General features: G+C 45.8%; 2 protein-coding genes and 1 long non-coding RNA gene across 4 annotated transcripts; 2 read left to right on the forward strand and 1 right to left on the reverse strand.

Annotated features, from left to right (window-relative positions):
* Positions 1-360: 360 nt before the first annotated feature.
* Positions 361-2,541, forward strand: LOC113141293 (CD276 antigen homolog). 2 transcript variants are annotated; one of them, XM_026325624.2, is made up of 3 exons: positions 361-553; positions 1,308-1,646; positions 1,724-2,541. In XM_026325624.2, exons 1-3 carry the CDS (start codon positions 517-519, stop codon positions 1,849-1,851), a joined length of 504 nt encoding a protein of 167 aa, XP_026181409.1. In that variant the 5' UTR covers positions 361-516; the 3' UTR covers positions 1,852-2,541. The 2 variants fall into 2 exon arrangements, 1 of the variants encoding a protein (XP_026181409.1); XR_003296732.2 differs by having other exon boundaries at positions 362-553; positions 1,308-1,825; positions 2,400-2,445.
* Positions 2,542-6,682: 4,141 nt separating this feature from the next.
* On the forward strand, positions 6,683-7,453 carry LOC113141872 (uncharacterized). Its single transcript, XR_003296851.1, has 2 exons — positions 6,683-6,912; positions 6,994-7,453. It is a non-coding gene; the product is annotated as an uncharacterized LOC113141872 (long non-coding RNA).
* Positions 7,454-9,077: 1,624 nt separating this feature from the next.
* LOC113139632 (Fc receptor-like protein 5) lies at positions 9,078-13,162 on the reverse strand. Its single transcript, XM_026322949.2, has 9 exons — positions 13,030-13,162; positions 12,831-12,866; positions 12,365-12,479; positions 11,896-12,044; positions 11,244-11,489; positions 10,527-10,808; positions 9,778-10,020; positions 9,482-9,610; positions 9,078-9,244 (listed from the first exon to the last, which is right to left on the reverse strand). Exons 1-9 carry the CDS (start codon positions 13,145-13,147, stop codon positions 9,141-9,143), a joined length of 1,422 nt encoding a protein of 473 aa, XP_026178734.1. The 5' UTR covers positions 13,148-13,162; the 3' UTR covers positions 9,078-9,140.
* Positions 13,163-13,209: the final 47 nt, after the last annotated feature.

Below are 13,209 nucleotides of genomic sequence, written 5' to 3' on the forward strand. Positions count from 1 at the left end.
CATTTTTATCTCCTGTTATTTCCTTATATATATATATAATATTATTTATATATTATTATAGTATAGTTACAGTGATACTACAGTAACACTACTGTAATACTACACTAATACTACAGTAACACTACAGTGATACTACAGTAATACTACAGTCCACAGCCTTTACTGCTCACTGACACTTTGGGTCGGGTCCAGTCCAGTCCAACAGCAGCAGCTGGTTCTGTGTTGGTTGGACTGTGGACTGATTGGGAGGATAACACTTCCAACTCAGGGTGGATCTCAGTGTCCCAGCTGCTGCAGGCTCTTTCCTGTGTTGTAGCACGTGAACAGGGGTGGAACCTGATCCTGTAGTTACCAATCAGCTTCCTGGAGCTGAAAGAGAAAGAGAAAGTGTGAGGAGCTGAGGAAGGGCAGTGGCAGCTGCTGTCAACACGTCCTGAAGCTGTTTTTGAAGCTGAACTCAGTGTAGGAAGAAGCAGCTTTACGGGGACTTTGTGTTTGTAGGAGCCTTTAGTGAAGATGAAGATGTTGGTGGTGTTTGGGATCCTGGTGCACGGTAAGACCACCTTTCTCCCTCTGATCTGATTCACCAACACTTCAGCTCTTTGCTGTTTCATCCTCGGTGTAACTGCACCATGATGGTGGTTTTTCATGCCCCGAGTCTGATCCACAGCCAAAGGACTGAGAAGAAAAGGGACCAAGTATCTGTGTTCTTATCAAAAGGATTTCACATCGACCAATATTGAAATCATCCAGGGCTAAAAATAAAGGAGCCTCAAATCCGAACTAGAAGACACAACTTCAACCATGACAGACTGACACAGCAGCGTCTTTGTATCACGACCAGAATTAAAGTCAATCATTGACAGTCCCCAGGTCACTGCAGGTCAATGTGAACCAGGGAACCAGATCAGACCGGTCTGAGTTTCTGAGGAAGGAAAGAGTAGATAACAAACCTGCCCTGCAAGTCCAGTCCAGTGTTTACATACCTGTGGTAGGCAGGTACCAAACACACCTGAGGAGACTCTGCCACTGATGGATGTCTCCACTCTCCACTGCTTCTGATGATTTGTTCCCCAGAAACAAACTAATGGCCTGTGGTCTGAGCAGCCGCTGCATTTAAGGCAAACAGGGACTTTCCAGTCCAGGTCCCAACAATCTGAGCACTTCTTGCCCCTGATCATTGTTAGTTTGACTCTGCTGATCCAAAGTCCAACTTTGTCATTTGGTTTGTACAAGTGTTAGTCAGCAACAACATCTGAGTCCAGGTTGAACCACTGATGCACGTTTCTGTCTCTGTGTCCTCACAGTTTCCCAGCATGCCTTTGGTGTAGAGGTATCTGAGTGGGCGGAGTCAGTCATTTTGCCCTGTCAGATCTCTTCTGTACCTCGTCGTCCCACAGTGGTGTGGAGCCGCTACGACCTCACACCTTCAACTGTTTATGAGCGAGATGACGTAGGTGTCATCCTCACAGACCAAAACCAGCGTTACAGAGACCGAACGTCGATGAAAACTGACGCTCTGATCACTGGAGACCTGAGCCTCACTCTGAGAAAACCCCGCCTCTCTGACAGCGGCAACTACACCTGCATCATCACAGCGTTTGGAAACGAAAAAAGACTGGCAGATGTAGAACTGCAGGTCAAAGGTCAGCACCAACACCTGCTGTAGGTACAGGTCAGAGGTCAGAGGTCATATTGTCCTTTATGTTTCTGTTCTCCACAGAAGTTCCACCCTGGGCCAAAGGTCTTGTTGCTGTGTCTGTGGTTCTTGTGGTTCTTGCTGTTGCTGTGGGTCTTTTCATATATTTTTACTACTTCAGGACAGGTATGTCACTACTACATTACCCATAATGCTGTTGGTTACCATGTTTCCTGTAGTTGATCTTTGACTGTGTCTCAGCTCATTTCAGGTCCAAAAGAGACTGAATCAGTCTCTAATAAGTAGCTGCTGATGATCCTCAATCAGGACTGAAACCTGGACTTCAGTAACACTGCAGTCATTAGTCCAGTTCCAGTCCAATAGGACCAGACAACAAACATGTTCTTGTTGTTTCTGACCTTTTCTATCCAGCTGTGTAATTGTTGGATTTTGTCTGTAACTGTAGTTTCCCAATAATCTCACTAACAAAGTCTCAGAGTCTGGTCTCAGTCCTTTGTCATCATGGACTGCACAGTCCCTGAGTCAGTTCTTCAGGAACACTGTTACTGATTCATTCATCTGATTGGTTCCTGACTCGTTCTTTGGGAACTGCTCCAAATGTCAGGAACAATGAAACATGTCTTCATTCACAAACTAGTTTCCATTGGTTTCTGTTAGAGAAGGATGGAACAGGGAGCTGCTGTTCCTGTCAGTCCTGCTGCTGTCTGTCCAGCTCATGTTGTGTCTGTTGTCCTCTCAGTCCCACAGGTGGAGGTGGAATCAGGGGCGGAGTCTGTCCAGCTGCCCTGTAGAGCTTTAGTTAACCTGCTTCAAGTCTTCACAGTGAAGTGGACGGACAAGGACAACAGGAAGGTCCATGTGTATCAGGACGGCTCTGACCAACCTGAAGAACAGGACGAGTTTTACAGAAACAGAACAGAGATGAAGAGAATCCTGCTGAAAATTGGAGACTTCAGTCTGACTCTGAAACCTCCATCAGGCAGAGACACAAACACCTTCACCAGCAGAGTCTACAACAGGGAGGGAAAAGTCCTGATGGAGAAAAAGGTGGAGCTCAAAGTCAAAGGTCAGTCTTTATGCTAAGCTAACTGTCCTAGTCTTCAGTCTTGGATCTAGAGGAGAGAGTCTGTTAGACCCAGTCCAATCTGCTCTGTCAGGGTTTAAAAAGCTCCATGTGTGAATCAGAGAGAGATCACAGCCGCCTGCTTCTGTCTGTCCAGCTCATGTTGTGTCTGTTGTCCTCTCAGTCCCACAGGTGAAGATGAAATCAGGGGCGGAGTCTGTCCAGCTGCCCTTCATAACCACAGCTGACCTGCCTGAAGACGTCACAGTGGAGTGGATGGACAAGGACAACAGGAAGGTCCATGTGTATCAGGACGGCTCTGACCAACCTGAAGAACAGGACGAGTTTTACAGAAACAGAACAGAGATGAAGAAAGACCTGCTGAGAACTGGAGACCTCAGTCTGACCCTGAAACATCCAACAGACACAAACACCTTCACCTGCAGAGTCTACAGGGAGGCAAGAGTCCTGATGGAGAAACAGGTGGAGCTAAAAGTCAAAGGTCAGTTCAAAGTCTCTATGCTAAGCTAAGCTAACAGTTTCCACTGTATATGCTAAGCTAATGCTACATGGCTAAGAACGATGGGCCGACTCAGTCTTGGTGGAACATATTTAATTTCTTTCAGAAGCTTAAAAAACACAAAGAACATTAACAGGAGTGCAGTCGGTCCATGTGTCTGCAGACTCACTCATCACATCCTGACTTCTCTTCTTCTGCTGATTAGTTATTACATTACAAATACTCTAAACAAACACAGTAGGACCTAAAATAGTCCTGGAACAACCATAAACCAGCACATCCCTGCCTTAGATATATAGTTGAACAGTCTTATACATGACCCTCATGAATTGACAAGATATGCACTTTACCTCATCAACCATTGGTTCTATGAAGTCACATGACAGTTCCAGTTTTATGCAGCTTCTAACCTTTTGTTTTTAAATCACTTTTTACTCTCATGATTTGCATTTATTAAAGTAAACCTGTTTTACTCTCAGACCATGTTCATATTCTTTGTTCCCTTAATGAGATGATAACGTTTTAACACTGGTGGATCCTCTGACCAACAAAACTAATAGTCTAGTTTTAGACCAGATACAACATGTGGCAAATATCGACTCACTTCTTAGCTGAATGAAAGAATGAGCCCTGGTATATGTCCTCACTTTAGCTTAGCTTGACACTTCACACTAGTATCATGAACTTAACACTGTTGGTCTGTTCAACATGTCTTTTACTGAGAACTCATTCTTGTGCCTTTATACTTAGCACTTAGTTTAGACTTTATTAGAGCTTTTACCGACCTTAAACAGTTCTCTGTTTTACTGCTGCGGTCCACACTGACTCGTGTCCGCCATCCAGCAAAATGTGGGGACTCACTTTCAAACTGGTCAGTTTACTCTTTAAGTCTATAACACTATCTGTTAAGATATAAAAAGAAAAAGGAAAAAACTTCTTACCACTTGGAGAAGCTGAGTTTTTGACAAACAACCTTTTTCAACACACACATGATGATATCGTAGTTAGACGGACTTAAACAGTTTAACCAGTTGTTTCTAAACTTTAGTTCAAAGTTCATTAAAAATTAAAAACATATAGAAAAAAGCAAAGAGACATGAACAAACATGAACAAAACCATGAACAGACAGGAACAAAAACTAGATCTCATGGTGATGGAGTTTCCAGATGTTCTGCTGTTTTTTAAAACAATTTGACTCAGTTTTGTTGTTTTGACCTGAGACAGTGCAGCCTCTGAAACCAAATGACCATTGGATGGTGTCAGTGTCTGTTTATTGGAAATTAGCAGAGGAGAAATTCTTTTGGTTCACACACGAGTTTTAATTGAAAGTCCAAACTCTTGTACAAGGATTATATGTCAGCCAAAAATCACATCTCATTGGTTAACTACAGGTGGGGGAAGTCACGGTTTTAGACTTGACTCCCCTTGTTGGTGCTCAGGCTCAGTCCTGGCCTCTTAGCACTTGTCTCCTCCAATCCCTGGGGGCCCTGTTGTGAGAACTAGGAAGTTAGAAGCCTCAGTCTTATCTGTCCCTCCCTTATTTGGAGTTATTCATCACTCAGCAGGGTCGAGGTCCAGTCTCTTCTCTGCCTCCAGCTTTCAGTGTCTAATTACTCTGAGTCACAACACAGTGTTAACCTGCTGTTCATATCTACATCTACAAAGGTATATTAGTACGCAGTATTACTGTGAGTGTAACTGCTGTGTTCCTACGCTCTTTTCAATACCTTGTGTGTCTCTTCACACCGTGGAGACAGAGCTTTAACCTTCTTTCTTTAGTGTGTCAGGTCTGCATTACTCTTTGCAACAATGTGTGCATAAACAATATTTAACAAGCTAAATGGAAGGTAACTGCTGATAACGTTTTCCCAACAATGGATTCCTGCCAAGCTCTTTAAAGGTGAGAAAAGAAAACAACCTAAAACCCCAAAGTGGACGACTCTCAGTCTGAGATAAAGGCCAAGGAATAAAAGTGGGTTTGGAGACGTTTTTTAAAAGCAGCCAGACCAGAGGACTGTCTCACATGGACTTTATTCCAGAGCACAGGCCCCACGACTGAGATCTCACGGTCTCCTCTGCTCCTGAGTCTGGTCTTTGGAAGCTCCAGGAGCATCTGATCAGTTGACCTGAGGGACAGAGTGTAGGGATTTAAAAGCTCCGAGATATAAAAGGGGGCAAGACCATTAAGAGCTTTAAACACAGACAATAAAATCCTGAAATCGACTCCAAAATGGACCAGAAGCCAGTGAAGAGAAGTTATAGGACAGGAGTGAGACTGAGGACTGGCTGTCTACAGAGCTTTACAAGAGTCCAGTGTGTTGTGATAAAAGCGTCTATGACAGGTTCAAAATTAGACTTAGATTAAAACGGTTTTACTTTGGACAAAAGTCCCAGTTGATAAAAACCAGCTTTTCCAACATTGTTAGTCTGTTAGTCCAGTTTAAAATCAGGGTCCATTTTCACACCAAGGTTTGTCACCACAGGCTTGAATATGGCTTAAGTGGGCCCAGGTCCAACAGAGAGACAGAGGAGGTGTTTATAGGACTACCTCTGTTTGACTCTCATTAAAATGTAAAAAGTTAAGGGCCATGTCCCATTAAAGCTCCTCCCAAAAAACAATGTCCCCAGTAACATCATGGTTATCCACCAATAACATTTACATCTGGGATGATGGAATCTGTGGAAAAGATAAATGGGAAACATGGCTGAGGACTTTCAGTTTGTTTAGAAACCACATGGGAGCTCAGCTCATGTTTCAGTTACAGCTCAGTCCAAATCCCCTTCATTTCTTACCAATAGATTCCAATTAGTGAAGCACTTAGGTCCTGGACTCTGCTACTGTTGGAAGTCCTGAGGTCTAGACCTCAGTGCTGGGGGGACTGTCCTTTCACTGTGGTCTCTCCTAAACTGTGGAACTCTCCTCCATGTGATATTGACTGTGTCCCTGATTTTGGTCTTTGTCAGTCCAGACTTCACTAATAAAGGTTTATTGATTGATCGATCGATTGATGGAAACATGGAAATGTGCAGTTTGTCCTCCCAGTTAGTGGAGTCCCATCATGGGCCACTAATCCTCAGTCAGAGCCAGTAAATAAAGGTTTGATCTGGACATTTGACAATGACACTAAGTTAGTGAAGAAACAGGGAGTTGTGCTGTTGGTTGTTCACACACCACAGACTCTGTCTCTGTTAAATGGACCAATGGGACAGATTCCAGACTGGAACCAGTCAGACCTGTTTCCACTACAAATATTTCACTTCATACAGTCAAAGAAAATGTGTCAGTGCTGCTGCTGCTGCTGTCTGTCCAGCTCATGTTGTGTCTGTTGTCCTCTCAGTCCCACAGGTGGAGGTGGAATCAGGGGCGGAGTCTTTCCAGCTGCCCTTCATAACCACAGCTGACCTGCCTGGAGACGTCACAGTGGAGTGGAAGGACTTTATCAACAGGAAGGTCCATGTGTATCAGGACGGCTCTGACCGACCTGAAGAACAGTACGGGTTTTACAGAAACAGAACAGAGATGAAGAAAGACCTGCTGAGAACTGGAGACCTCAGTCTGACCTTGGAACTTCCAACAGACATACTAAGATACATAAGTCCCTTCACCTGCAGAGTCTCCAGGGAGGGAAGACTCCTGAGAAAGAAACAAGTGAAGCTCAGGGTCAAAGGTCAGAGGTCTCTGTGTTTGTCTCTGGTTGTTTGTTTGTCTCTGGTTGTTTGTCTCTGACTGTCTTCTGTCTCCTCTGCAGATGATTGAAGAGAATTGAGGACAAAGAAGAATCAGTGGACATCAGGAACAGAAGCAGCTCCACTGATCCATCTCCTCTGATGGCTGATCAATCAGTTTGATCGGTCTTTGATTATTGATCAGATCTGACTTTGGATCAGAGAGAAAATGGAGGTGAAGGAGCTGATGGACGATGGATGAAGAACAGAGGACGCTTTGTCTTCTTCTTCACTCTGACTCCTCCTGACTCTCACAGTCTGACACTCACTATTGATCAGTATTGATCAGTGATGTCACAGTGATCGGTGTGATGTCACTGGTATTCTGCTTGTTATTTGTAGTCGTCTTTTTCTGCACTTTCTAAATTGTGTTTTTGTTCATTTCATTCTGTGTTGATAAGTTTCCATTTTCATCAAGCAGACGACCCAAATATCTTTTTCATCCATTTGGACACAAATAAAAATTTCTTCTTCTGACTCTTATTCCACAAAGGAACTTTATGAGGATCAAACTGTGTTTGCAGATCATTTTCCAGCACAATAAGACTCCATGGTGGAAAACAGATATTTTAACAGGAAGTTTAGATATTCCAAAACCACATTTCAACAAGAAATCAAGGTTATCAAAAACTGCTGACGGACCCAGATCTGGTCCTTCATTTGAAGTTCAGTATTTATGATTCCAAAATCACAGGCTTTAATCCACCTTCTCTGTAGTCTACAAGGAAATCTGTTTTCCTGATCTAATGGGGTTTAGCACGGCTCAGCAGGCCTCTAGTTCCTGTGAAGGCTGAGGAAAGACCACCTCCCACCCCCCATCTTCTACAGAGGGGCTATAGAGCTGATCCTGAGCAGCTGCAGCAAAAGGGGAACTCATGGTTTGGTGAGCTCAGACTTTGCGTTGGGGGAGTCCTGCCAGCAGGGGAATTTATCCTGCCTCTGTAAAGCATGGCATCACCGAAGTACGATATGTCAGGTGGTTTCGTACATATGTGTAGGTCAGTGGACACGGTTCTGAGCATGACTGGGTTTCTGTTGTTGGGAGGCAGCAAGTCTGGCAGAGACAGAAGGTTCAGACGACTGGACAGAAGCTGCTGGAGCCTCAGTTTGTGTATGTTGGTTTCATTTTCCATCTAGTGTTACGCCCCAGCCTAGGGGTTGGCGGAGCGTAACACGATTGTGGAGTTTTCCTCCAAACCTCTTCCACTCTCAACAAACACGAACGAGACGAACTACAATTAACAAGAATATTTATTCTGTTTAAACACAGAATACAATACAGAATGTTCAAAACAAACAAAACGCTAATTTAGCCCTACTCAAACAAAAACGCTCCGTGAGCCCTACGATACTATACGAATACTGGAAAACAAACACAAACGCTAAATATAGCCCTATGGTCTCAATCAAAAGAAACAACACAAAATCACAGGTCGTCAGCCTGGAAACTCCTAAAACAAACAGGAGAAAACAAAACACAAACTAAGTGTCTAAGTAAGTAAGTTTCTAATCTAAACAACGAAAATCCAATCAATACTAAACTTACAAAATCGAAACAAAAATCTAATCACTAACTAATTGCGAAAACGAAGTCTTTATCAAAATACTTTGGAAGTGGCAAAGGTGGGAGAATAGCTCTCCTGAACAGCAGTCCGTGGGCTTCTTATAGTCCTTCCGGGAAGTGTTGGACCAATCCCGGAAGTCCAATCCACGGTCCTCGAGTCCACGCCCACTCCAGCATCCGACACACACACACACATACACACACACGAAATAGGGAGGGGAGAGCCAACAACATGACCCCTAGGGTCATAACACTAGTGAACACTGAAAAACTGTCACACATGAATTTCTAACAGGACTGACAGCTGAAGATCAGTCACTGGGAAAATCCCTGATCTTGGTTTTGTGTGACCCCCTCCTGGACTAATGTGTGTGTTTGTGTCAGAACTGTGTTTGTGTTGTTTGTGTTGGAGTCAGAGACATTTTGGATGAACCTTTGTGTGTCAGTGCAGTGAGAGCGTGGCTGGTGCTGCAGCTTCAGGGCTGATGGAGTTTGGGGGAACCTGCAGTGTGTTTCCACGGTAACGACACAACAACACTGAGGTCACAACATTTCTACTTTTATTGGAAACTTCAACACAGAAGAAGCAGCAGCACCGGGCCCAGGTCAGAACTGATGTTCAGTGGTGACATCATCATAGTCCGGGTCCAATCCGTTGCCAGGCTCACCAGGTGGGCGGGGCGTCGTCATGGTAACAGGCATCTTCCTTCCTGTAAAGACAGACATTGATCAGAGACACTGACAGTGAAGTCACAGTGAGTCCTCAGAGGTTTCATCAGTCAGTCCAAACATCAGGACCAAGCAAAAAGGAAGATTAGCTCAGATTCTGGGACCTGTCCCCACCAGCACCTGCTCAGGTGTTACTGCTCCGTCAGTCAGTAACAGCCATGACAAACCTAATAAACAGACACAAGCTGGGCCTCAGAGACTTTACAGGTGAGTGTTACCTGTGGGCTGCTGTCGATACAGAGACACCATGAGGATGGTGGAGATGACGTACGGACAGAACACCACGGCGTACCGGATCAGTGTCAACCAATGAGTCTCACCCGAGGGTGGACCTGGACTCTGTGAAGCTACACACACACACACACACACACAAACACACACACACACACACACACACACACACCTGCTTAGGTAACGTCTGCAGTCACTGTCAGTCATGTACCTGAGCAGACCACATCCTGGGACCACCCTCTGCTGCTCATATGGAGCTACAGCTTCTGTCACATGAACTCACTTCTTACAAATAGCCAGCTGGGTGGAGACTCTCCATGGCCCCTGATGTTACACCTGTAGACGCCTTCATCGGCCTTGGAAACATGGAGGATGGTCACGTGACCCGTAGGCCGATCGATGATGAGGGAGCCGTGTTTATAGAAATCAGCTGGGAGGTCGGAGGATGTCTGGGTTCTACAGATCAGGGTGATGTTTTCTCCCTCCATCACAGGGAGGACAGGACTCTGCAGGATCACTGCTCCACCTCAACATGGAGACAGAAGGAAAAACACCAGCGAATAAACCAACACACACATTTACTGCAACTTCCTGCCGACACAAACACATTTTACCACCTTTAGAGACGAGTTCGCAGTAACAGCTTCTTCCTGAAAACTTCAAGCTGCAGGTGTTGATGTAACACACAAATCTTTACAGTTAGAAATGGCTGAAGATGTTGTTTTGGTCCTGGTACATTCAGCTGTACATGCAAACGTCTGGTGTTCAGTCCCCCTCAGCTAAACTACAGCCTGTCCACCTCATTCACATTAAGCACAACTGACTGTGCAGCAGAGAAAAGTCTTGGATTTCTGATTTCTGATTTTGTTAGGTCAAACTGCAGCTGCAGGTGGTGCTGGGTCATGTCTTGTCCTGTTTGACCACAGGGTGGCGCTGGTGCTTTTACAGACAGCGGCTCTGCAGATCAACATGTCTGAGGCTGAAGATCATTGCACACATAAGGACAGGACGCAGACACACGGGCTCTCTCACCATGTACAGTGATGTTGACAGAGTTGCTGCGCTGCCTTGTAGGTGACTCACACCAGAACACGGCGCTGTCGGGCTGCTTGGCTGTTTGGATCAGGCAGCCAAAGGGAGTAGGGGTCCCCCACGCCTCTCCACAGCTGGATATCTTCCCGCCAGAGGTCGGGACCCTCCTGACCCTCCAGCCGTGATAGCTGCTGTTGGCACCACAGCTCAGAGACAGGTCCTCGTACTCAAAGTGCTGAGACGAGTCAGGAGACACCGTGAGAGAGGCCCGGTCCGAATCATCTGGAGACACAACCACAGCTGGAGTCAAAGTGCGTGAAGCTGCAGACCCTCTGTGTTGTTACCTCACGGGTCCCTGAGGCTGCAGAGCAGAACAGCTGCTTACTGGGTCAACTGGTTTGTATTTCATGTGTTTATGAGATAAATGAATAATAATAAAATCCGACTACTTTAAAGAGTTTCGTACTTTGGTCCAAACACCAAACATTTGACAGCCACTATGACCAGAACCTGATGAGTCCATGTTGCCAACAAGCAGCAAAGCTCAGTGTGGATTTTGTCCACACTGAGCTTTGCAACTCTTCCCTGTACTGACACAGACCTATTACCTGTTGCCCTGCTTTGCTTTGCCTGGTTCAAGGTTCAAGGTTCAAGGTTCATCCAAAACACAGCTGAAAATCTAAAAACACACAAAGTGACTCCAGACTATGTTTTTACCTCTGAGCAGCAGCCAGCTGGGTGGAGACTGTCCCTGACCCTTGACGTCACATGTGTAGACGCCTTCATCGGCCTTGGAAAACCCGTGGATGGTCATGTGACCTGTAGGCCCGCTGCTGATGAGGGAGTCATGTTTATAGAAATGGGCCTGGAGGTTGGAGGGAGGGCTCTTTGTTTTACAGTGCAGAGTGACATCATGTCCCTCCGTCACAGGGAGGACAGGACTCTGCAGGATCACCGGTCGATCTGCACAAAGAGGGAAACTGTTCAGAGTCTGATCAGCGTCTTTCTCCCCACCTTCAGCTGAACATTCAGAATCAGTAAAACCACTGTGCACATGCTCACACCACACTTTGTTTCACTACTTCTCCTGACACACACCAGTGTCACAGCTGTGGGGTCATGTGGTACAGACTTCTTTCCACAGTACCCCCCTAATCCAGCACTTATGTCCTAAACAAACCGAGCACAGCGTGAGGAGCCGTCCGGGTCCTTCTGATCAGAAAAGTTGTTTCTGATAATCTGATTCACTTCTCTTTCCTGAGACCACTTCCCTTTAAAAGTGTTATTTTAGTGCATGAGTTGCATGTAAAAATGTGCAGCATCAGAAAGAAGAAGAGAAATTGTGTGTGTGGAGTTTCAGGCTTCATACCAGTGACTGTGATATTGATGGCGACGCTGCTGAGCCTGTGGTTGGACTCACACCAGTACACGCCACTGCTGGACAGTTTGACCGTCTTCATGTTACAGGAAGAGGACGTCTGGACGCCCCAGCCCGAGCCACACTGGGACAGCTCCAACCTGGCAACACATGAGTCTGTCAGGCTGCTCCTCTGTTGTAGAGATTCATTAATGATCATTAATATTCACACCAGGCTGAAACCAACTGATCCTGTGAACACGAAGCAGCACGATCAGAGTCACCACAGGGTTTGTTTGTTTCTTCAGTGGATTAAAGTTGGTTAAAGTCCTGCTGACGACCTCTGACCCCAGTCACACGCTACAGCACATTCAAATAAAGTGGGAAAACACTGATGTCGCCTGTGATGGGTCATCAGTGTGCTGTGAGGTCACAGACGTGCACCTGAAACAGCTGGTGTTCAGCAGCTCAACAAACTGACCCTTTGTCTGTGTATCTCCACACCGTCCAGTCACCAGAGCTGAAGTGCTGACAGCTCAGAGACACCTGCTCATACTCGAAGTACTGAGACCTGTCGGAGGTCACCACCACAGAGGCTGAGACACAAACAGAGAAACAGACTGTCAAACAACAGGAGGGACCAGGTACCTCACAGAGCTGCAGGACTGAACCAACACAGGATCCTTCATCCCCCATCAGGCTCTACAACACCTCATCCAACGGCAGATGACGACTGACTACTCTCACTGCTGACAGACTAGTTAACAACAAGACCACCTGGATTTACCTTTGGGGATGAATAAAGTTTATCTCATCATCATCATCATCATCATCTCATTCACTTCCTGATTTTCCCTCTGACGCTTTCAGCTTCAGCCTGGACCTGAGCTCTTTACAGCAACAACTGAAACATGGAGGTGATCTAGAGGTTTGAGCTGGAGACTTACCTTGACTGTGGGCGGACGTCCGGCACAGAAACAGGCCTGAAACAACAGTCACAGCTCTGAGTGTTTGTGTCTGAGCACAGTTACCACAATCTAACAGATCAGCACATTTCCACTTCCACAATCCACCAGTCACATGAAATTCCCCTGTTGGTCTGAGTCCACAGGATGTTTGTGATTTTAGATGTTGGTCCGTACTCACAGAGGAGAAGCGGAGCTGTCCTCATGTCGCTGCAGTCTGAAGTTTCACTGGCTGCTGTAGTCAGTACATCCTGTTCAACCACAGAGGGTGGGAGGGGGCCTGAGCACTGCAGGCACATCAGCGTCACGGTCACCGCAGATTATTGTATCTGCCCTCCAGCCATCAGACTTTATACGTGTC

The sequence above is a fragment of the Mastacembelus armatus genome, chromosome 18, assembly GCF_900324485.2.
Source record: "Mastacembelus armatus chromosome 18, fMasArm1.2, whole genome shotgun sequence".
Lineage (NCBI taxonomy): Eukaryota > Metazoa > Chordata > Actinopteri > Synbranchiformes > Mastacembelidae > Mastacembelus > Mastacembelus armatus.